This window comes from Papio anubis, chromosome 13 (assembly GCF_008728515.1).
Source record: "Papio anubis isolate 15944 chromosome 13, Panubis1.0, whole genome shotgun sequence".
In the NCBI taxonomy this organism is placed as follows: domain Eukaryota; kingdom Metazoa; phylum Chordata; class Mammalia; order Primates; family Cercopithecidae; genus Papio; species Papio anubis.
This window is the reverse complement of record NC_044988.1, coordinates 67,348,642-67,373,494: the sequence shown is the minus strand read 5'-3', so window position 1 is coordinate 67,373,494 and position 24,853 is coordinate 67,348,642. Positions and strand designations below refer to the sequence as shown.

At 50.7% G+C, this 24,853-nt stretch overlaps 1 protein-coding gene across 4 annotated transcripts in view; it reads left to right on the top strand.

Annotated features, from left to right (window-relative positions):
- CORO2A (coronin 2A) overlaps positions 1-24,448 on the top strand; it is a 67,845-nt gene extending 43,397 nt beyond the window's left edge. Inside the window, exons 3-12 of one of the 4 annotated variants that reach the window (XM_021927330.2) lie at positions 10,886-11,002; positions 13,595-13,744; positions 15,318-15,497; positions 16,572-16,688; positions 17,808-17,903; positions 18,979-19,075; positions 20,150-20,262; positions 20,608-20,698; positions 22,027-22,301; positions 24,005-24,448. In XM_021927330.2, coding sequence (XP_021783022.2) covers positions 10,886-11,002; positions 13,595-13,744; positions 15,318-15,497; positions 16,572-16,688; positions 17,808-17,903; positions 18,979-19,075; positions 20,150-20,262; positions 20,608-20,698; positions 22,027-22,301; positions 24,005-24,136 — 1,368 coding nt within the window. In that variant the 3' untranslated portion in view covers positions 24,137-24,448. Of the gene's footprint in view, positions 1-10,885; positions 11,003-13,594; positions 13,745-15,317; positions 15,498-16,571; positions 16,689-17,807; positions 17,913-18,978; positions 19,076-20,149; positions 20,263-20,607; positions 20,699-22,026; positions 22,302-24,004 lie in introns of all 4 variants that reach the window. The other 3 variants (XM_009188440.3, XM_021927331.2, XM_021927332.2) reach the window with 3 other exon arrangements.
- Positions 24,449-24,853: the final 405 nt, after the last annotated feature.

The window sequence follows — 24,853 nt, the reverse complement described above, 5'->3', positions numbered from 1 at the left end:
CCTCGCCAGAAGCAGAGCTTCTTTTGCCGGGCTTCTTTTGCCGCCTGCAGAACTGTGAGCCAAACAAACCTCTTTTCTTCGTAAATACCCAGTCTTACATGTTCCTATATAGCAATGCAAAATGGACTAACACACCCAGGAGCCACTGATCAGAACTTCTCACACTTTAGTGTTACAACACAGGTTCTGGCGCAGTGAGTCTGAAGTGGGGCCAGGGAATCTGCATCTCCAACAAGCTCCCAGAGATGCCCAATAAAATACAGGATGGCCAGTTTAATTTGACTTTCAGATAAACAACAAATAATTATTTTTGCTTTTTTCTTTTTAGTTAAAAGTTTTATTTTGACATCATAGTAGATTCACAAGCAGTTACAAGAAATAGTACAGTGAAATTCTGTGTATCCTTTACCCTGTTTCTTCCAGTGGTAACATCTTATAAGACTACAGTACACAGTACAATATCACTGCTGTGATATTGGCATCAATACCGTCAAGATACAGAACATTCCTTCATCACAAAGATCTGTTCCCTCCACCACCATTCCCTCCTTAACCCCAGATGGCAATTAACCCGCTCTCCATTTCTATACTTTTCCCATTTTAGGAATGTTACATAAATGGAATCATATGATATGTAACCTTTTCAGCATGGCTTTTTTCACTCAGTGTAATTCTCTCACAATTCAGTTGGGTTGTTGCATATATTGAGTATTGATCATGTTTTTTGGGGTTTTGTTTGTTTGTTTCTTTCTTTTTTTTTTCTTTTTTTTTTTTGAGACAAGGTCTGGCTCTTTCACCCAGGCTGGAGTGCAGTGACATGATCATATGTCACTGCAACCCTGAAGCCTCCACTTCCTGGGCTCAAGCAATCCTCCTGCGTCAGTCTTCCTAAATAGCTGGAACTACAGGTGCATGCCGTCACACCCAGCTAATTTTTGTATATTTTTTATGTAGAGGTGAGGTTTTGCTATGTTGCCCAGGTTGGTCTTGAACCCCTGAGCTCAAGTGATCCACCTACCCCAACGTCCCAGACTTCAGGAATTACAGGTGTGAGTCACTGTGCCTGGCCTCAATTGTATGTTCCTTCTTTCTTTTTTTAAATTTATATGTATTTATTTATTTACTTTATTTATTTTTTTGAGACAGAGTCTCGTTCTGTCACCCAGACTGGAGTGCAATGGCATGATATCAGCTCACTGAAACCTCCGCCTCCTGGGTTCAAGAAATTCTCCTGCCTCAGCCTCCCAAGTAACTGGGACTACAGGCACACACCACCACACCTGGGTAATTTTTTATATTTTTAGTAGAAATGGGTTTTTGCCATGTTGGCAAGGCTGGTCTGGAACTCTTGACCTCAGTTAATCTGCCTGCCTCAGCCTTCCAAAGAGCTGGGATTACAGGCATGAACCACCTTGCCTGGCCTCTTTTTTTTTTTCCAATAGAGACGAGATCTCATGATGTTGTCCAGTCTGGTCTCAAACTCCTGAGCTCAAGTGATCCTTTCACTTCAGCCTCCTAAAGTGCCAGGATTACAGGCGTGAGCCACCACTCCCGCCTCTGTGTTCTTTCTTATTGCTGGATAGTATTCTGTGGTATGGATGCACTACAGTTTACATAACCATTCACTCACTGAAAGCCAGTGGGTTGTTTCGAGTTTGGGGCTATTACAAATTAAGCTGTTACAAACATTTGTGTACATATTTTCGGGTGAATTTAAGTAAGTCTCTATTTCTCTGGCATAAAGGGCCAGGAGTGCAGTTGCTGAGTCATTAGGGAGTTGCATGTTTAGCCATATAAGAAACTGTCAATCTATTTTCACAAATTTTTGGTGTAAGTAAAATATTGCATGGGACCTACTTACACTGAAAAATTAGCTGTTTATCTGCAGTTTGAACTTTACTGGGCATTCTGTATTTTACTTGCTAAATCTGACTTCCCTCCTCCTAGGTGATACCGATGCTACTTGTTTGACAATTGCATTTTCAATAGCAAGGCTCTAATCTAGCTCATGTTCATAATTATGGAAAAATCTCAAGCACAAAAGTAGATAAAAATAGGCCGGGTGCGGTGGCTCAAGCCTGTAATCCCAGCACTTTGGGAGGCTGAGACGGGCGGATCACGAGGTCAGGAGATTGAGACCATCCTGGCTAACACAGTGAAACCTCGTCTCTACTAAAAAATACAAAAAGCTAGCTGGGCGAGGTGGCGGGCGCCTGTAGTCCCAGCTACTCGGGAGGCTGAGGCAGGAGAATGGCATAAACCCGGGAGGCGGAGCTTGCAGTGAGCTGAGATCCGGCCACTGCACTCCAGCCCGGGCAACAGAGCGAGACTCCATCTCAAAAAAAAAAAAAAAAGAAAAGTAGATAAAAATAATATGATGAACTTTCCTCAGCCCAGATTCTAGAAGTATCAAGAGTTTTCCCTCTTGCTTCACTCATCCCTTTTCCCTGAAGTGTTTTAAAGCAAATCCTGGACATTTTGTCATTTCAACCTCTGCCCCCCGCCCCCCGCCCCCCGCCCCATGTCAGTATGCAATTCTAAAACCAGGGACATTTTCTGACATAACCATAATGCCAGGATCACATTAATAATAACTCCTGTGTCACCTGATTCCTAATTCATGTTAAATGGTCCCTGGTTGCCGCATATATGCCACTTTGCTTGTAGTTTGTTTGCCTCAAAGTCCAGATGGGGTCCACATCTTGCATTTGATTGATGTTTCTTTTTTATTTTTTCTTATTATAAGTAGAGATGGGGTCTCACTATGTTGCCCAGGCTGGTCTCAAACTCTTGGGCTCAAGGGATCCTCCTGCCTCAGCCTCCCAAAGTGCTGGGATTACAAGCATAAGCCACCACACCTGGCCAATCTGTTTCTTGTTAAGTAACCACATCCAGTACTACTGTGCAGGTGCCATCCCAGAGCACTTACCTGCACAGACAGGCCTTAGAGGCTCTTTATTGTGTTGTAACCAGGCTTGGAGTGATTATGCTGATGCCTTATGAACATTAGCCCCATTTATAGGGGATCTTGCCCCATTGCACAGATGAGGTCGCTGAGGCTCAGAAAGATGACTTCCCAGAGGACCTGTGCAGTGTGTCCAGGACCCGAATGGGAGCCGAGACCTGGGTGTGGCCTTGGGGCCTTGCTCTCACTTCACTGACCTGCGGCTCCTGAGGTTTGGTGCTGATTTGCATCAGCTTCTACTCATTACCAGGATTATATTCCGTGCCAGGCACAGAGAGGTATCAGTAGGCGAGTGATGTGAGAATGAGGAAGGGACAAGCTAGCTAATGATTTAATGAAGTACATATATTGCATTGAGATTGGGAGAGGTCTGGCCTTGCCACAGAGTCCAGGAAGTCCTTCTCAGAGGGGCTGGGCTGCCCCAGGCAGTTTCAGATGTCCCAGAGGGAGTGACACTGCAGGCAGGGTCCCTCCCTCTTGCCTGTTGTGACCCAGGGTGAGCTGGTTAGAGGGAGGCTGGAGGTGAGTTTTGCAACCTGCAGCCTTGGCAACCAGGGACCTTACCCAGGGAAACAAAGGCAGCAGGGGAAGGCTGGGGAGAGGCCAGGACTGTGCTCCTGAACCTGGGGCCCAGCCTGCCGCAGAGTCACTCCAGGGAGGGGGTGAAGAAGGTGGACTTTGCTGTGAGGTGTGGAGGGTGGGGAGGAATGAAAGCAACGGCAGGCAGAGTCCCTGGGCAGGCAGAGTCCCTGGGGGTCAGCCCTGGAACCCTGCTGGGAGTAGACAGGCCAGAGGGGACATGGGCCTCAGGGCGTAATGGACACCGTGGCCTTCAGGTGCCTGGGAGAGGCACTTCACTGCCATGCTTTTCAAGGCCAGCCTTAGCCAGCACAGTGGCTTACACCTGTAATCCTGGCACTTTGGGAGGCCAAGATGGGAAGATCACTTCAGATCAGGAATGTGAGACTAGCCTGGACAATATAGTGAAACCCCATCGCTATTTAAGAAAAAGAAAAAAAAAAAACAAAACAAAACAGGCCACACTCAGTGGCTCACACCCGTAATCCCAGCACTTTGGGAGGCCAAGGCAGATCACTTGAGGTCAGGCATTCGAGACTAGCCTGGCCAACACAGCGAAACCCGGTCTTTACCAAAAATAAAAAATCAGGTAGGTGTGGTGGCACATGCCTGTAGTCCCAGCTACCTGGGAGGCTGAGGCAGGAGAATCACTTGAACCTGGGAGGCAGACGTTGCAGTGAACCAAGATCGCACCATTGCACTCCAGCCTGAGCGACAGAGCAAGACTGTCTCAAAAAACAAACAAACAAAAAACTAAGGCCAACCTGACCCTTCTCAAGCTGATGTGTGTCCACATCACTCCGATGCTCAGATGCCTTCCAGGACTCCCCATTGCCTATAGATAAGGTTCTGCCTATTTCATCAAAGCCCTCTACGCCCTGTCCTAGCCAACTGTTTGGAACCAGAGCCTTCCATAGCACATATCTGTTCCATCCACACAAATTCCCCTTCTAGAAAGACAGGGTGTGGGCTAGTCTGATGTTTTGGAAGTCTCTTCCAGTTCTAGGAGTTTGTCCAGCCTGGAAAAGAACATACTCAAGGAGTGGGTCCTTGATGATAACCATAGTGTGAGGACAGCAAGAGCAGACCAGGCCGTAAGAGGAAACATTCCCAGTCCTGGCTCTGCTGTCCTTAGTACATGATTGTCAACCTCTCTGAGCCCCAGCCCTCTGCACTTGTAAATGGGGAATTCTTGTACTACATCCTGGGGTGGTTGGGAGGTAAATCAAATAACATGAGCAAAGCACCTGGCACTGGGCCTGGCACATATATGACTCCCTAGATTATGGTTTCTAAAGAAAAGCTTTTTTTTTTTTTTCTTTGAGAGAAGATCTCACTCTGTTGCCCAGGCTGGAGTGCAGTGGCATGATCATGGCTCACTGTAGGCTGGATCTCCCAGGCTCAAGTGATCCTCCTGCCTCAGCGTCCCGAGTAGTTGGGACCACAGGTGTACATCCCTACGCTGGACTAATTTTTGTAATTTTTGTAGAGATGGGGCCTGTTGCCCAGGCTGCTCCTGAACTCCTGGCCTCAAGCAATCTGCCTTGGACTCCCAAAGTGCTGAAATTACAGACGTGAGCCACTGTGCCCAGTCAAAAAGCACTTAAAAACCTATTTCTTATAGACACGGGAACATGTCTGATCCAGCTGCCTGCGTTCACCAGTAGGAAAACAAGCCACCAGTTCATTCACGGAGGGCATGCCTGCAGACACTGCTATGTAGGAAAGGATGGGAGTCCCCCAGCAGAACAGTTTGCCCCCTCAGGGAGTATATCCCCTGGCCCCTGAAACATACCGAACAACAATGAAACTGGGTAATGGTAATGAACTGTGACAAGCTTCTCCTGGCTAATGTACTGAGCAAGTACGCTTAGCAAGTACCGGGCCCTGTCTTCAGTGCTTTACTGTGAATGAGGTGCTACTACTGTTGTCATTTTGTAGACAAGGAAACTGAGGCATAGAGAACTGAGGTCACTTGCCCAAGGCTGCACCGTGGTAAGGGATGTGGCAGGGATTCCACCCCTGGAAGCCAGCGTCTGCCTGCCCGCTTCACCTCTGCTATGCTGTGTGTCCTCCCTCTGCCCATCCTGCCACCCCTGTCTCCCAGTCTCCACCCTGAGCTGTTGGGATGCTCATATGAGGTCGTGACTATGATGCTGTTGTAGAAACAGCTGCTCCCTTGAGTGCTGAGGGTTGTGACAGTGGCCTCACAACTTCTGCCTTTCTGGCAATGGAGGTCTGCCCTAGAGCATCCCCAATCCGGTCCCCCACCTGCCTGGCTCTTCCTGGGTCCTTCTGTCCTGTCTTCCCCCTCTGCCCCAGGGCAGCCCCTTGGAGACTTGGAGATGGTGCCTCTCCAGGCAGAGCAGGCCAAGCCAGGGTTCTGTCGGGTCTGCGAGGGGAGCAGGTGTGTCTCCCCTGATTTAGAGCTTGTACACCCCATCCATCAGAAGCCTGTTTCTGGCTGAGTGCTGGTCTAATGGGCAGAAGGTGGAAATGGCCTCCTGATGATAAATGCCCCTGACAGGCTTTTAGCAGCTCAGTCAATACCCCACCAGGCTGGCTAATGTCCGCTCCTGCCTGTGGTCCTCAATGTAAAACCCTTTTAGAAGCAGAGCAATCTGCCAGCCCAGGGCAGGGCAGGATAGGTGGGGCAGAGAGGAGGGGTGAGGTGGTATGATCCAGCACCTTCCCTCATCAGCTGAGAAGGAAGAGAAGGCTGAGAAGGAAGAGAAGCTGTCTAGGGCTAGGCCCTCTGAGCCACGCCTAACCCTAAGGCACCTTCCCGGAGTCTGTGGGAGGCGGGAGGTGTGGGTCTGAATGAGGCTCCTGGGCAGCTTGCCTCCCGTCAGCCCGAGGGCAGCCTGAGAGTCAGCTCTTCTGGCTTTTCTTGAGAAACCTCACTGCAGAAATTGGGGCATGGCCCTGGGCCAGAGTCTAGAGATAAAGGCCCTGAGAGCAATCAGTGCGCCACAGTCAAAGACACAGTACTGCTCTTGGCCTTCGACCCAGGAAATGATCCAAGAGAAAGGAAAGGCTGTGTGCAGGAAGGAGACCAGGGCACGGACTCACAGAGCACTGGTGCTCCCCCAGAGCACAGGAAGTACAGCACCAGGCTCACACTTCCCAGCTCTGCCCCTCACCTTCGCAGTGACCCTGGGCAAGTCCCTGCTCCATGCTGGGTTTCCCCAAGTCTGAGGTCCAAGAGAGGGTGCTGGGATCCATTCGCGATGCCTGCCATAGGTGCAGGATAAGACAGCTGTGGGCGCCATTCCTGGTCTCTAGAGACCTTCAGGAACTACAGTTGTATAACAGAAGTTTTTGGCTAATCCTGGATGGACCAATTTTTTCAGAAAATCTGTATTTTTGTTTGTAAACACCTTTTTAAATTGCAAAATTTACATAGCCAAAAAAAAGACAATATTAAAGCCAGCCATTTATTCCACCGTCTAGATATAACCATGATTAACATTTTGGCTCATTCCTTTTAGTTTTTTTTCTCAGTTTTGACATACAAATATACATACATATACATATAATAATAGCTTCTGTTGCTGAGCATTTATAGTAACACCTGACTGTTGGGCTCTTCATGCATAGTATCTCATTTAACTCTCAACAATCCTGCAAGGAAGAGATTATTATTCATTCACATTTTACAGATGAGGAAAAAGAGGCTTGCAAATTTTGAACAGGTGCACAACACAGTCAGGTTTTAATTTTCGAAAACTCACCTTGAGGACAGTGTACAGGATGTCCTGGAGGCTAAGCAAGAGGTCACTGGCAGCTGGGCGCAGTGGCTCAAGCCTGTAATCCCAGCACTTTGGGAGGCCAAGGCAGGCAGATCACCTGAGGTCAGGAATTCAAGACCAGCCTGGCCAACATGGCGAAACCCCGTCTCTACTAAAAAATACAAAAATTAGCCGGGCGTGGTGGCGCGCACCTGTAATCCCGGCTACTCAGGAGGCTGAGGCAGGGAGAATTGCTTGAACCTGAGAGGTGGAGGTTGCAGTGAGCTGAGATCGCACCACTACACCCCAGCCTGAGCAACAAGATGAGACTCCATGTCAAAAAAGAAAAAAAAAATGGTTAATGACTTAAGCGTTGGTCCCATGGAGACCTGGGCCAGGGCCTGTAGATGCAGTGTCCTTCCAAGACCCTAGCTCCAGGTACCGCCCTGCCACGACAGGGCAGGACGCATATACCTCTCTCCTCTGTCCTGCTGTGGAGGAGGCAGAGACCGCTTGAAAGAAAGAAAATTTTCACCTGCCTCCATGTACATCACAAACGAAGGACACAAGTCCACATTCTTTCCCTTTTTTCCATTCTCTTTCTCCCTCTGAATGTGTAGGTGTGTGTACAATTTTTTGTTTTCAGAACCATTTGAGGGTAAGTTACATCCATCTTAGCCTTTTATCCCTAAATACTTCTGTGTTTCCTAAAAATACAAATATTCTCTTACATTACCCTAGTACATTATCAACTTCTATAAGTTTAATGTTGTGATAATACTTTAATCTACCGTTCTTATTCAGATTTGTTAAATAATGTCCTTTGTAGCAGTGTCCCCTCCAGTAGGGGATCCAGTCTAGGGGGAAGTGTCTGATCACTTTTTCCTAAGGGGAGAGAGCTGGATTAGCCAGAGTATTTCCAGAGGGAGGCACAGGACCACCTCCTCTGTTTGCAGAGCTGCTAAAATGTGTGTATAGGCCAGGCATGGTGGCCCATACCTGTAATCCCACACTTTAGGAGGGCAAGGTGGGAAGATTGTTTGAGCCCAGGAGTTTGAGACCGGCCTGGGCAACATAGCAAGACCCCATCTCTACAAATAATTTTAAAAATTAGCTGAGCTCTGTGGCACGCCTGTAGTTCTAGCTTGGAACTTGGGAGGGTGAGGCGGGAAGATTGTTTTACCCTGAGTTCGAGGCTATAGTGAATCATGATTGCACCACTGCACTCAGCCTGGGCAACAGAGCGAGACCCTGTCTCTTTAAAAAAAAAAAAAAAAAGTACAGTGTTTTCTACACAGATGGGGAGGTGATGGAGGAAGAGAAGGTTGGGTGTTCCCTGAGTCCACCCTGTTCTTGAAAGTCCCGCTAGAAAAAGTCCTGAGACTATTGATTCTGCAAAGTCAAGGACTGTGTTGTGTGTTCACCTTGCGATCAGCCCCTCCAACAGTACCTGTCTCCTGGGCACCTCGGGAATATTTGTGGGATGGATGGATGTTGGCCAGTTTTCTTCTCAGCTGTCTCTTTCACTTAGATATAAAAATGGTTGGGGGAGCATTCTGGTGGGTGGCTTAAGAACCTGGGACTAGATGGTGGATGTGGGCTGCATTGGCAAGCCGAGGGCCTGGGTTCTGGTCCCTCTTCTGCCAGGGCCATGCAATGTGATATGCAAAATGAGTGGATTGGTCGCTGCCAGTCCATGGTTCTGTGACTGAACTGGTGTGGTTTCTCTATGACCTCAAGAAATCCAAGTCTGTTGGTGGAATTGGAAATAGCTTCAGGGCTGTGTGGCATGGGCTGGGGGACCTGTATGTCCCTCCCAGCATCTATATAGGATTCTCGTTAGGAAAGGGGAAAATGAGGGAAAAGATCCTTCTATGTAATTGAGATAGAATTCACATACCAGAAAATTCACCATTTTTGTTTTTTTGTATTTTGTTTAAGACAGGGTCCCCTTCTGCTGCCCAGGCTGGAGTGCAGGGGCACAATCACAGCTCACTGCAACCTCGACCTCCCAGGCTCAAGCAATCCTCCCACCTCAGCCCTCCAAGTAGCTGGGACTACAGGCGTGCAACACCATGCCTGGCTCTTTATTTATGTATTTATTTTTGAGATGGAGTCTCACTCTGTTGCCCAGGTTGGAGTGTAGTGGCACGATCTCAGCGCACCGCAACCTCTGCCTCCCAGGTTCAAGTGATTCTTCTGCCTCAGCCTCCCCATCCACCCACCTCGGCCTCCCAAAGTGCTGGGATTACAACCATGAAACACCACACCAGGCCTAACTTTTTTATTTTTTGTAGAGACGGGATTATGCCATGTTGCCATGTTGGAAAATTAACCATTTTTAAGTGTATAGTTCAGTGGATCTTAGTATATTCACAAGGCTATGAATATACTGTGAATAAACTGTCACTACTACCTAATTTCAAAATCATTTCATCACTCCAAAAAGACACCCCTCACCCATTAGCAGTCACTCCCTATTGCCCCTTCTCCCAAGCCCGAGGCAACTGGAATCTGCCTTCTGTCTCCATGAATGTATTGTTCTGCATTTTTCATATGCGTTACTTAGGGTTCCGGATACCAGGTACCAGGGGGATGCATTAATGTGCTCAGGCAATGAAACCACATCTGGAACATCATCTAAGTGGAATCACACAACATGTGGCCTTTTGTGCCTGGCCTCTTCTTCTAGTGTTTTCCAGGTTCATCCATGCTGTAGCAAGGACCAGGACTTCGTTCCTCTTTTTGGGGACAGTGGTATTCCGCTGCGTGAATGTACTGCATTTTGTATGTCCATCCTTCACTTGATGGGCATTTGGGTTGTTTCCACTTTTTGATATTATGAAGAATACTGTTGTGAACATTGGTGAACCAGTTTCTTTTCTTTTTTTTTTTTTTTTTTTTTTTTTTGAGACATAGTTTCACTCTTGTCACCCGGGCTGGAGTACAATGGTGCAATCACAGCTCACTGCAACCTCCGCCTCCCAGGTTCAAGTGATTCTTCTGCCTCAGCCTCCTGAGTAGCTGGGATTACAGGTGCACGCCACCACGCCCCGCTACTTTTTGTGTTTTTAGTAGAGACGGGGTTTCACCATGTTGGCCAGGCTGGTCTCGAACTCCTGACCACAGGTGATCCACCCACCTTGGGATTAGGTGAGCCAGTTTCTTGTAGACTTATCTTTTCATTTTCCGTGGGGATAGACCTAGGAGTGGGATTGCTGGGTCATGTGGGAATTCCTTTTAACCTTTTGAGGAACTGCCAGACTATTTTCCAAAAGAGCTGCACCATTTTACATGCCCGCCAGCAGTGTATGAGGGGAAATGCCCTTTTATTGAACATCTGCCATGTGCTAGCTACTCCCTCCCATGATCCTCACACCAGCCTGTGAAATACCTGTGATTGCTCCCTTTTACTGAGGAGGACACCAGAGCTTAGAGAAGTGAAGTAACTCCCCCGGATCACACAGGGAATAAGAAGTAAGGCCTAGATTCACACCCAGCTCTGTCCCTTACATGTTCCTGTTGACTGGTTGCTGACTGACTACGTGACTGTCCAGATGCTAATGTGGAATCCACCTCCTCCCCAACCCTTCTGGGCACTGTCTTGCAGACAGGGAAGTTGGACCCCCACTACCCAAAGGTCTGCGGGCACAGAGGGAACGTTCTGGACGTCAAGTGGAACCCTTTTGATGATTTTGAGATCGCCTCCTGTTCTGAAGACGCCACAGTGAGTGTCAGCCCCTCCTGAAGAGTGGGATTGGGGTGGGTGGGGTGGAACGGTACCTGTTCTTGGCTCTGGTGCCCCTGACTCCATCGCGGAGTTGAGGTCACTGTGTGGGGAGGTGTTAAGTTAGGTAGAGGAGGAGACATTCTAGGTGCTATAGGACTAGGGGCCTTAGTTCCCCGCCTATAAAATGGGCATAATAGCTCCACCCAGCTAATAAAGCCCAGTGAAAATGTATATTCTGATGGGAAAGCCCATCCTTTTGGGGGGCTATAAAAGGCTACAAGGGGCATTTTTATGGTGATCAGAAAAGATGTTCCACTTAATCCCACAGTGAAGAAGCAAGCTGTAAAAGGCTGTGAGGGCCTTGGATGAATGTGGACACTAAAACCATTCCAGCAGCTTCAGTCTCACTCACTTTTTTGAGCCTGTATTCTATACCAGGGTTATCATCCCTACCCCAACAATGTGCAGTGTTACTTATTTATAGTTCATTTCGTACCCACTTCTAAAATATGATGGATATGGCTTAAGACAAGAACCACAGATGTGCCAGGTTCAGTGGCTCACACCTGTAATCCCAGCACTTTGGGAGGCTGAGGTGGGAGAATCACTTGAGGCCAGGAGTTGGAGACCAGCCTAGGCAACATAGTGAGACCCTGTCTCTACTAAAAAATTAAAAATCACAGATATGATCAGATGATTAAAATAAAGATAAAAGTCGTTATCACCATTTATTGTGAGCCACCGTATTCCTCACTGTCACCATGCTCATCGTCTCACAGTCTCCCCAGCAACCCCACAAGGTAGGACATTTTTCTAATGGAGAAGCTGAGGATCAGAGAGGTACAGCAACTTGCCTAATGTTTCACAGCCTGTGGGAGGCAGAGCCAGACTTCAGACTGAGGCCTGATTCCAGAGCCCATTCTCTTTCCAATGTGCCATGACACATCTTTAAAGAGCAGCAGCCACAGATGGAGAAAGTGAGGAAATACTAGAAATGATGGCTAAGGAGGGTTGCAGCAGCCAAGCTCCTAGCTTAGCTAAGAGCTCCCTGGCAGCCAAGGCAAAATGGGCAATAGAATGTATTGCAAAACCTTCAGTTAGATCAAAAGAAGCAGACCAGTTCATCAGGAAAGGAAAGCAGAAAATTCAAAGAGGATTTGTGTCCGTTTCCATATAGCAGATGCTGAGGAACATAAAGGACAGTGTCTGCCGAGGTGATTTTACCAAAGGGACAGTCAGGTCCTGTGAGAATTGGCCCTGTCCCTAGGGAGTACAGGGCCTCTGGCAGGATGTCAGATATCTGAAACTGTCCCCACTTTTGTAATACCTGCCTTTTCAGAACTGCTTTGAAGGCTCCCATCAAGATCTTTCTTAAATCTCTTGCTAGCCTCATTGCCTGCCACTATCCCTTCCCTGATGCCCCAGGGCAGGACATAACTGTTGGGGGACTGAAGAAGGAAGGGGCTTTTCTCCCCGAAGCTATGCCCACAGTGAATTTATGGAGTGAATTCATTCGTGTTCCTCCCTGCGTTCAGGGCCTGGAGGGCACGGTTGCTCCTCTAGCACTGGGGAGTCTTCTCTGCTTCAGTGTTGCGGGTGGTACCTGCATCTTCCAAACACACCTGTTCACAGTGTGTCTTCCTCCTGGGGTTCTATGTGGTGAGAGCCCTCACCACACCGAAGTATCTGGAACCTGGCGCTACTCTCGTGGGGTTGGCTTCCTGGTTTTAAATCCAAGATGACCAGGAAATAAATATTTGCTGAATTGAAAGCAAAGTTGTCTACCTGAAAAACCTGTATAACTCTAAGGGAAACAGTGCGTAAAATCAACTAGGGGCCAGAGAACCTTGCAGGACCAATAAGGAAGGTCAAGTCAGCAGCATCCCAGGCTCGCCTTGTACTCCATTTGTATACCTCTGTGACAGGGAGCTTACTCTCCGCCATGGCAGCCCCCTCCATCTTCAGACAACATGACTCTGGAAGGAAGTCCCAGTGCCTCTCCTCAGGCCCTCACCATGAAATACAGGCCTCTGACCCCATCCAGTCCAGCCTCCTGACCTTCAGAGTTTCTTCTTGCAGGCCATCCAGGGTGCACCTGCAAAGCAAGAAGTTTGTCCCTGCCCTGCTCCAGAGACCTCGCTGGCTCCCTAGTGCCCTGAGGATGCAGCCTAAACCCTTCATCCTGGCATTTGAGGCCCTACCCTGGGCCTTTGGGACAAGAAGCATGTAGAATACTGTACTGTGGGGGATATCCTAGCTTAGGAGGCCTGAAACCCAGCCACCTGCCCACCACGTCAGGCCAGCAGGATGACAAAGATCTCTCAAGGGCAGATTTGGAGGCCTAGACTCATCCCTGGTCAGCGCTGACCCCTGCTCAGGCTGGAGGAGCTTGGGGAAGCCCCTGTCCCTCTGAGGACCCTCAGCTGCCCCTCCACTGCCCCTCAGTGCCCATAGCCACTGAGTGGGAGGTGACCATGGAGAGAGCTCCCTTGGTCCTTCTGCTGGTCACTGCCAGATCTGTGGCTTAGGCTGGTGATGGTGCCAAGGTGCCCTGGCTGACGTTCCCTTGGGCCACGTCTCCCCTGCCAGATTAAGATCTGGAGCATCCCCAAGCAGCTGCTGACCAGGAACCTCACGGCCTGCAGGAAGGAGCTCGTGGGCCACGCGCGCAGAGTGGGCCTGGTGGAGTGGCACCCCACGGCCGCCGACATCCTCTTCAGTGCCGGCTATGACTACAAGGTGAGTCTGGGTATTCTTCTTCTGGGGCAGCCCCTACAAATTCCCACGAACTGGAATACAACAGAAATTTATTCTGTCACAATTCTGGAGACCAGAGATCGAAAACCAAGGTTTTGGGAGAGCCAGGTCCCTCCAGATGCCCTAGGGAAGAATCCTTCTGTGCCTCTCCCAGCTTCTGGTGGCTCCAGGCATCCTTGGCTGATAGCTGTGTCACTCCAGGCTCTGCTTCTGTCTTCACACGGCCTTCTCTCTGTGTGTCTGTCTTCCTTATAGGAAGAGGAGAGCACCTGTCATTGGATCTAGGGCCCACCTAATCCATTATGATCTCATCTTAACTAATTTCAGCTGCGAAGACCCCATTTCCAAATAAGGTCACATTCTGAGGTTCTAGGTGGACATGAGTTTTCGGGGGACCCTGTTCAACTCATTACAGTTTGCCTGGAGGTGATGGGAGGGCACTGCCCTCCCCTCACCCTGCTCCACTGACAACCAAGCATGCAGGTGGTAGGCTCTGTAGATTGGGACCCACAGTACAGGAGACCTCGATTCTCTTCCGACTCAGTCTCTGACCTGCAGTATAGCCTGGGAAAGTGCCTTGACTTCTCTAGGCCTCAGTTTCCCAATCTGTACACAAATGGAATTGGTGGCACCATAGCTATGGCCTTTCAGTTCTTTCCTTTTGACACTACAGGGATTTACAGAGGCACCTCGGGACCCTCTGTGATGGATAAAAGGAAGGTGGGGGCCGAACATGGTGGCTCACACCTGTAATCCCAACAGTTTGAGAGGCTGAGGTGGGAGGATCACTTGAGCCCAAAAGTTTGAGACCGGCCAACATAGTGAGACCCTGTCTCTACAAAAAAATAGAAAAAATTAGCCAGGTGTGGTAGCATGTGCCAGTCCCAGCTACTCAGGAGGCTGAGGTGGGAGGATCACTTGAGCCCAGGAGGTTGATGCTACAGTGAGCCATGATCATGCCACTGCACTGCAGCCTGGGCAACCCTGTCTCAAAAATAAATAACTAAAGTGGTTGTGGGGAGCACTGAGGGAACCTGGGCCCTTACTCTTCCGATCCGAAGCGCTTTCCCATCTGTTTGTACAGGGTGTCTGCAGAGCTGCTGCACGTGTTTGTGCTGGTTGTTCTATACACAACTTCAGGGGGCACTAATCACATCCTAGGCTATAGGAATGGATTGCCCTGGAGCTCTGCATGCACAGCCTGTGCAGCTAAACATACAGCCCTGTTGGTGTGTGGGAGGTGCAAACTGTTGCTAATAACTGAAACTGCCTGGATTAGCTGGTTCCCTGGGGTCCTCCCAGCGTGGATATTTTGTTGCTCAGAGGCAGGTGGCGTTTTCCTTTCACCACTAGACAGCCTGGCCCTGGGATTCCCCCTCCTGCCACAAGCAGCTTCAGCCTGCACATCATCCTCCCACCGAGGCTTCTTGGCCAGGCTGCCAGCTGCGCCACCCTCCCGGGGATACTGTATTTCACTGCATCCTGGCCAGCATGTGACTGTGGGGTCCAGAGGCGGGGTGGCCCCTGTGCTCAGAGTTGGCTCTCTGCCATGCAGGTGATGATCTGGAACCTGGATACAAAGGAGTCTGTCATCACAAGCCCCATGAGGACAATTAGTTGTCACCAAGATGTGATCCTCTCCATGTCCTTCAACACCAACGGCAGCCTGCTGGCCACCACCTGCAAAGACCGCAAGATTCGGGTTATCGACCCCCGAGCAGGCACCGTCCTCCAGGTCAGTGCTGGGCCAGGGGCTGGCTCAGGCTCAGAGGAGCAAGGGACAGAGTGGGGACAGGGGGAGGCTTCAGAGAACAGGACAGTGATGCTGTCAGCGTCTGGGCCACGCCTTCACAGGCAGCATCCCCATCTGTCCTCTCGGGATTGCCGGAAGGTGGGATATGCCCTTTCCATTTTGTAGGTGTGAAAACTGAGGCCCTTGAGAGATGAAATGACTCACCCCCATGGAGAGCTGGAATCTGAACCTTGTCTGACTCCAAAGCTTGTTGGCGTGCCTCAGCCCTGGCCAGGGGTCAGGAGAGCCGAGCACACCACTGTTTAGCCACTGTGCAGCCTTGGGCAAGCACTTCCTGCTCTGGACCTCTGTTTTCTCATTTGCAACAATGGGCTGTTTGTCCTTCCTCTCCGAGGATTAGATAAGACAGGCCAGGTGGCAGTGCCCACCCTTGTAGGGGTGCCTGATACTTTTTCAGCAAGAACAGGGAGCTGGGCAGAAGTTTGCTTCTGTTCTTGCTCAAAAAAATAACTCTTGGCCGGGCGCGGTGGCTCAAGCCTGTAATCCCAGCACTTTGGGAGGCCGAGACGGGCGGATCACGAGGTCAGGAGATCGAGACCATCCTGGCTAACACAGTGAAACCCCGTCTCTACTAAAAATACAAAAACTTAGCCGGGCGAGGTGGCAGGCGCCTGTAGTCCCAGCTACTCGGGAGGCTGAGGCAGGAGAATGGCGTGAACCCGGGAGGCGGAGCTTGCAGTGAGCTGAGATCCGGCCACTGCACTCCATCCTGGGTGACAGAGCGAGACTCCGTCTCAAAAAAAATAAAAAAAAATAAAAATAAAAATAAAAAAAAAGAAAAATAACTCTTAACAAAGATAGCCGGGAGAGACTCCATGTGGATGACGGGGATCCAGGTGGTGCCCCTGGAAGAATCTCCAGGCAGAGCTGGGGTGAGAAAGGGAGGCCTTCCAGGTAGAGCGGCGGCATAAGCAAAGCAGGGAGGCCAGAAACCCTAGCTGCCCCCTGACATCCCCTCCAGTGTTTCTCCAATACCAACTGCACATGTCCCTCCAGGAGGCCAACTACAAAGGGCACCGGGCTAGCAAGGTGCTGTTTCTGGGGAATCTGAAGAAGCTGATGTCCACGGGCACATCCCGATGGAACAACCGGCAGGTGGCCCTGTGGGACCAGGTGAGGGCTGCACCCCATCCCTCACCATCACCCCTCAGCTGAGAGCCAGCGTCATTCATTCATGCATGCATTCATTCAGACACCCATTTATGTCTCACACATTCAGTGTAGACTGCCAGGTGCCAGGGATCCGGGGATGAATAGCAGGGAGATGCCGACAGCCCCGGGCGAACCCAGACCCTGTGCATCTTGCCACTCTAGGGAGATGGGTCAGGATCCAGGGGATGCCCTGGGCTAGAGGAGGGGAGGTAGCTAAGTCTGGGACCACGACTAGGAGGAAGGGAGAAGGAGAGGGCCATCTGGGCAGAGGGGGCACCTGGAGCAAATGTGGTACTAACGGGTATGGGGAGATTTCATCAGGACAGCTGAGGGTGGAGCGGGGCGAGGTGAGGGCCAAGCTGGCGGTAGTGTTTTGAGGGAGCATTTGACAGGAGTTTCAAAGACTTGACAAATCACACTTTCTCTCTGAGTCTCCTTCATCTATTAAAATAAATTTTAAAAAACAGGTAGGGGAAGATTGGAATGAGATCGGGTGTGTCAAAAGTGATTTGTTATGGCCAGGCATGGTGGTACATGCATGTAATCCCTGCACTTCGGAAGGCCATGGTGGGAGGATCGCTTGAGGCCAGGAATTCGAGACCAGCCTGAGCTACACAGCAAGACCCCCATCTCTGCAGAAAATCAGCTGGGTGCAGTGGTGCACGTCTATAATCCCAGCTACTTGGGAGGCTGAGGCGAGAGGATCGCTTGAACCAAAGAGTTTGAGGCTGCAGTGAGCTGTGATCGCACCACTGCACTCCAGCCTGGGTGACAGAGTTAGACCTTGTCTCAAAAAAAAAAAAAAAAAGGTGATTTGTTAAGGGCAGAAAGCTCACAAAATAGGTGGCAGCAGCATTTTAGTGCCTTTAAGATGTCATCTCCACCAGAGAGTAGCCCACACATTGGAACCCAAGAACCAGGGACATCTTCCCCCAGCACACACATAGAAAAAAATCACACTTTTTCTCTGACACACACACTCTCGCCCAGAGCACCATGGCAGGAATTCTTATCTCCGGGAGCACCACTGAGGGCCCCCAGGAGTGACCCAGGCCTTCCGTGCCTCCCCTTCCCCTGCAGGATGACCTCTCTGTGCCTCTGTTGGAGGAGGACCTGGACGGCTCCTCGGGCGTGCTGTTTCCCTTCTATGACGCAGACACCAGCATGCTCTACGTGGTGGGGAAGGTCGGCTTGGCACGGGAGGGAGGTGACTGCCTGGACCCCTGAGACAGGGGCAGACAGCAACCTGGGGCTGTTGGGAGCACGGGGCAGGGATGGGCAGGCCACTCGTCCCCTGTGAGAAGGAACCCCTCCCACCCTCCTGGCTCCCTAAGAACACCTGGAGCCAGGGCTCTGGCTGGACACCTTGAGCTTGTCCCTTCCCAACTGCAGGCCCAGATATGGGGGGACCATTGGTGTTTCTCAGCAGGGGCACCTGCTGAACTGGGGGCAGAACAGGTCTCCACTGGGTAGGACTATCCCATATCTGGCAGCCCTGGCCCCTGCCCACCAATGCCAAGAACAGCATCTCTCCCCCTCCATCCAAGTCATTATGACAACCAGAAATGTCCCCCATGGTAAGACCTTCTGGATGACCTCTGAGGCCACCCCAGTTCTGACCTTTGCTGCTGCTCTCAGATAGGAGCGGGATTTGGACTTGTCTTCCCAGAGCTTCTGTCTTAGAGGAACAAGGGTGGGCTTTGGGTCATGGTGGGGGAGGATTGAATTTTAAAGTAAGGGCCTGGGCCCAGCACAGTGGCTCATGCCTATAATTCCAGCACTTTGGGAGGCCAAGGTGAGAGAATCAGTTGAGCCCAGGAGTTTAAGACCAGCCTGGGCATAGTGAGACCAGCATAGTGAGACCCCATCTCTACGAAAATGAAAAACTAAAAAATTAGCCAGGCATGGTGGCACACACCTGTGGTCCCAGCTACTCGGGAGGCTGAGGCGGGAAGATGGCTTGAGCCCAGGAGGTTGCAGTGAGCTGTGATTGCACTACTGCTCTCCAACCTGGGCAATAAAGTGAGACCCTGTCTCAAAAAAAAAAGACAAAATATAAAATAAGAGGAAGATCCCCCCCATCACCCTCCCGCCTTGGTGACAGGGCCCCCGGTTTCCTGGTGTTCCCTTGAGTGAGATGGGTTTGCCGATCATCAAAAAAAAAGCCAGGTTTTTGCTGCATGGCTGGGTTGCTGATGAGCTGATGAGATCCAGCTCTGAATCTCACCCTCCCCTTCCTCCTCCCCCTCAGGGAGATGGCAACATTCGCTACTACGAGGTGAGCGCCGACAAGCCTCACCTGAGCTACCTGACTGAGTACCGCTCCTATAACCCACAGAAGGGGATCGGTGAGTGAGGGCCACTGAAGTTCATGCCTGTAATCCCAGCACTTCGGGAGACCGAGGAAGGAGAATCGGGGTCAGGGCTTCAGTGCTGGGTGTGGGGAGACAGGGATGAGTCAGACGGGAGGAGGGACAGCATAGCAACACTCTGACTTATGGGGGCTGTACTTGAGGTGGGCAGCAGCACAAAGGAGGAAGTCAAGGAAGGCTTCTCAGAGGAGGCAACATTGGAGGAACTGAAAGAGGAAGCAGAGCCCAGCAGGCGAGAGAGGGATGTGTTCTAGGTCAAGGTTAAGCAGTTACAACAAGAGCAGAGATGGAAAGGGCTGACCTAAAAGAGCCTCCAGGAAGCAGTCCTCAGCTCCTTTCTAAGTGTGTCTGAGGATAAAAACCCAGCTATATTTCTGTAATCTACAAGAAACCCACTTTAAACATAAAGACATGGCTAGATGAAAAGTAAAGGACTGGAGAAAGATGCACCATGCTAACCCTACTCAAAAGGAATCTGGAGTAGTTTGATTGAGAGTATTTGGGTCACAGGAGCTGTGGGGATGGAGATGGAGACCCTTAAGCAGAGCAAACTGCCTATAAAAGTTCAGCTAATCCAGCACTTTGGGAGGCCGAGGCTGGAGGATCTCTCGAGCCTAGGAATTCGAGGCTAGCCTGGGCAACAAAGTGAGACTCCTGTCTCTACAGATAAGTAAAAAAATTGAGGTGCATGCCTGTGGTCCCAGCTACTTGGGAAGCTAAGGCAGGAGGATCGCTTGAGCCCAGGAGTGTGAGGCTGCAGTGAGCTATGATCGTGCCACTGGACTCCAGCCTGGGCAACAGAGTGAGACTTTGTCTCAGAAAGAAAAAATAGTTTAGCTAAAATAATTTAAATCTTTGAAGGTGAAGAGTCTGATTAATTCAACTCCGTTTCCCAACATAGGGCCCAGTCCAGTGTAGGTATTTGTCCCTGAGCTCTTTTCTGGGAGGAGGCTGGCCTCTGTTCAGGTCCAGGTGTGCAGCCTGGCTTTGGCCCTTTCACTGTGGCCCCAGGCTAGCCAGAACCTCTTGGCCCTCCCTGACTGCCTGCAGGTGTCATGCCAAAGAGAGGACTTGACGTGTCCTCCTGTGAGATCTTCCGCTTCTACAAGCTGATCACAACCAAAAGCCTCATCGAGCCCATCTCCATGATTGTGCCCCGGCGGGTAAGGGCAGTAGGGACCGCGTGGGAGGGAGGTGGGGAACCTGTCCTGGAGAAGACAGATCCAGGGCTGTCAGGTATCACAGCATGGAGCCCACGTTCATGGGGCAGCCACAGAGCGGCCTTTCTCACAGCAAGGTGACATCAGTGGGCATCAGGAATCCTGGGTCTTGGCCCACCTCTGTTCTTGAGCTGCTGTGTGACCTCGGGCAAGTCCCTTTGTTCTCTGGGCCTCCGTTTCCTCAATTCAGCAGGGGCTGGGGAGAGCCTGGACTCCCAGCTCTAAGGGCCCTTCCCATCTGAGCAGCCTACCCTATCACCCTCCTCACTGTCTGGATTTCTCCTGCAGTCGGAATCCTACCAAGAGGACATATACCCTCCAACAGCAGGGGCCCAGCCCTCCCTGACGGCCCAGGAGTGGCTCAGCGGGATGAATCAAGGTGAGGAAGACAGAGGAGAGGCCCAGACAAATGTGGCAGGAACGTGAGTGCCCAGTGGCCCCACGCAACTGAGAGGGGTTGGGCCTGGATTTTTATTCTCTCATAACCTCAGAGGTCATGCCCTTGACCTTCAGTCCCCAGTGGGTAGCATGGTCACATACAGGTCCAGAAAGTCAGGGGGCTTGACCTGAGGGCTCAGGAAACTCCAGCTCAAGGGACTTTGCTCCATGGAAAGCTTCTTTACACTCTGAGGCTATGTGGGGTGCCTGGACCACCTTAGCCAGACTCCCCATCCCCGTTCCCCACCCCTAGCTCTGCAATTCTTTTTTTTTTTTTTTTTGGAGACAGAGTCTCGCTTTGTTGCCCAGGTTGGAGTGCAGTGGTACAATCTCAGCTCACTGCAACCTCCACCCCCACCCCCGCATTCAAGTGATTCTCATGCCTCAGCCTCCTGAGTAGCTGGGACTACAGGGACGTGCCACCATGCCCAGCTAATTTTTTGTATTTTTAGTAGAGATGGGGTTTCGCCATGTTGGTCAGGCTGGTCTCAAACTCTTGACCTCAAGTGCTCCACCTGCCTCGGAAAGTGTTGAGATTACAGGCGTGAGCCACCGTGCCTGGCCTTTTTCGATTCTTCTTGACCCAAGAAGTCCTCCAGGCAGCAACCCCCACCCAGGTCCCTCTGCCCGCCCTGCCTGTCCTGAGCCACTCTCCTGCTCCTGCCAACATGAAGGCCAGCCTAGCGGAAGCAGCCACCCCAGCCGCTCCCTCTCCCTTCCACCCCCCCAAACTTCCTTCACCCCCACCCCAGTGGCTGAGTGAGCCTCCTGGTGTACCGGAAGAGCCTCTGCCTTGGGGGACAGGGAACCAGTGCCAAGTCCTAGTTCTGGATAACCTTAAGTAGGTTTTGCTCCCTGGGCCTCAGTTTCCTCATCTGTAGCCGTGATGCCAGCCTCCCCTGCTTCTTGGAGGTGGTGAGAGAACTAATGGACTTGGTAGACGGCGGGGTGCAGTGTGGGTGGGACTGTCCTTACAAAGCAAGGGCAAGGTCTCACATGAGCTTGGAGTGTTTGGGGGCTGCTCCAGTGCACGCACCGTGCTGTTCCTACAAAACAAGCTTCACTTCGAGGGTGGCACATGTGGGTATTTGTATCTGTTAGCCCTGCTCTGTGGCTTTGTGCCTGTCCACATGTAGCTGTATTTCCCACACCTGTTACATGGGTCAGCATGGCTCTGAGTATCTCTGCATGCTGCCTGTGTCATTGGTGCCTTATATGCCCATCTGCTCATGGGCACCCAGTCCTCACACAGCTCTGCTTCCCTTTCAGACCCAATCCTGGTGTCACTTAGGCCTGGCTCTGAGCTGCTGAGACCCCACCCATTGCCTGCAGAGAGACCTGTCTTCCATTCCATGGCCCCAGCCTCACCCCGGCTCTTGAACCAGGCAGAAAAGCTGGCTGCAGAAGATGGCTGGAGGTCTTCCTCCCTGTTGGAGGAGAAGACGCCAAGATGGGCAGCAGAGCACAGGCTGGAGGAGAAGAAATCCTGGCTGACAAATGGCTTTGATGTTTTCGAATGCCCCCCACCAAAGACAGAAAACGAGGTGTGAAGGAGAACGGGGTGGGCCTTTCACATGGGGCAGCTGGGATGGAGGGCAGCAGATCCAGGCTGAGAAGAAGGGAGAAAATGAGTCATGAGAACAATAACCATCTGTGTGGCCTGGCCTGGTTGCTTGACTCATTTTGTTAATTCATTCAACAAACAGGCAGTGAGCTCCGTCTTATGCCAAAATAATGGGCATAGATAAAGATGGTGGGAGGCCGGGCATGGGGGCTTACGCCTGTAATCACAGCACTTTGGGAGGCCAAGGTGGGCAGATCACGAGGTCAGGAGTTCGAGACCAGCCTGGCCAACATAGTGAAACCCTATCTCTACTAAAAATATAACAATTAGTCGGGCGTGGTGGCACGCACCTGTAGTCCCAGCTACTTGGGAGGCTGAGGAAGGAGAATGGCTTGAAACCAGGAGGTAGAGGTTGCAGTGAGCCAAGATCATGCCACTGCACTCCAGCCTGGGCAACAGAGCAAGACTCTATATTGAAAAAAAAAAAGATGGTGGGGACCAGGTGCAGTGGCTCACACCTGTAACCCCAGCACTTTGGGAGGCCAAGGTGGACGGACCTCTTGAGGCCAGAAGTTTGAGACCAGCCTGGCCAACATGGTGAAACCCTGTCTCTACTAAAAATACAAAAATTAGCTGGGTGTGGTGGTGCGTGCCTATAATCCCAGCTTCTGGAGGCTGAGGCAGGAGAATCGCTTGAACCCAGGAGGCAGAGGGTGCAGTGAGCCAGGATCACACCACTGCACTCCAGCCTGGGCAACAGAGTGAGACTCCGTCTGAAAGAAAGAAAGAAAGAAAGAGAGAGAGAGAGAGAGAGAAAGAAAGAAAGAGAGAGAGAGAGAGAGAGAAAGAAAGAAAGATAGATGGTGGGAAACCATCTGTAAAATGAAGAGGGTTTGACCTGATGGATATCAAAGTTTTTCCAGTTCTGACATTATAGGATTTTCTGTGCTTTCAAAGTTCACATTTGTTAAGTGCCTACTGTGTGGCAGATCCTGGGGTAGGCACTTTGATATAGCATGTGATTGAATTCTCTCAACAGCCCTGGAAGTCAGTCTGAAGTGGCTAAGAACACAGAGGCCGGCATCTCACAGATGGATCCTGGCTCTGCTGAGTACTAATTTAGGGTCTCAGACCCAGAGACTGAATGCCTCTAAGCTGCCGTTTCCACAGTGGTACAGTGGGGACACTGGCACTGCCACCCTTATAGGGGTGTCAAAACGTTCCAGTGGGATAACGAAGGCCCTTAGGGCATCACTCAACATCTAACACCCATTCTGCACAGCGGCAACAATTATGATAATGATGAGGGCAGTTTTCTGACCCCATTTCCCGGAGAAAGTAATGGAAGCTCAGAGTGGGTAAATAACTTGCCCAAGGTCACACAGTTCAGTGGTGGCATAAACACCAATCCCCAGACTTCAGAGCCAGGCATGCTTTCCTCTATTTCATGGAGGATCTCTGAAGGCAAAATACATCTGAAACATGCCAGTCTTCTTGAATTTCATTTACTGGGTGAAGAAAACAAGGTGTTTGTAAAAGATCTATGCAGTGACAGCCTCATCAGCCCTCTGCCGTGTTAATGTAACCACCTCCACCTTTCTGAGTCAAAGAGGGATAGCGGTTTAGCTTTCAGCTGGTGTTCTGACACCCTGGTGATCCTGCCTTCCAATCTTTCTTCCCCAGTTGCTGCAGATGTTCTACCGGCAACAGGAGGAGATCCGAAGGCTCCGGGAGCTGTTGACCCAGCGAGAGGTCCAGGCCAAACAGTTGGAACTGGAGATCAAAAACTTGCGGATGGGCTCAGAGCAGCTCTGAGCAGAGACTTCTGCCCTCCTCACCCTCAGGGACACCACTCGGCTCCGTGGGGAGGTTTAGAACCAAACCACAGGTCCCCCTAAGAACAACCACTATTTCTATATTTTTTACCAGAAAACAAAACTCTCCATCGCTGAAAGAGATTCCAGTGGGACATGGTGCCGTTTTTCTATTTGCCTTCTTGCAGCAACAGTTTCTGAATTGACTTTGTTTTCAGACGATGCCTTCTGTTGAATTCTGTTATTAAGGGTCCATGATGAGCTGTAACTTCTCAAGAGGAAGAAACACAGTAGAAAACTAGAGCTGGAAGGACCTCGGTTGACCTGTCTGTGATTTTCAAACTGTGGTCCAGAGAATAGGGGAAGACTGGGCCAGACGCAGTGGCTCATGCCTGTAATGCCAGTACTTTGGGAGGCTGAGGTAGGCGGATTGCTTGAGGTCAGGAGTTTGAAACCAGCCTGGCGAATATGGTGAAACCCCATCTCTACTAAAAATACAAGAATTAGGCTAGGCGTGGTGGCTCACGCCTGTAATCCCAGCACTTTGGGAGGCCAAGGTGGGCGGATCTTCTGAGGTCAGGAGTTCAAGACCAGCCTGGCCAACATGGTGAAACCCCATCTCATACAAAAATTAGCTGGGCGTGGTGGTGCATGCCTGTAAACCCAGCTACTTGAGAGGCTGAGGCAGGAGAACCACTTGAGCCTGGGAGGCGGAGGT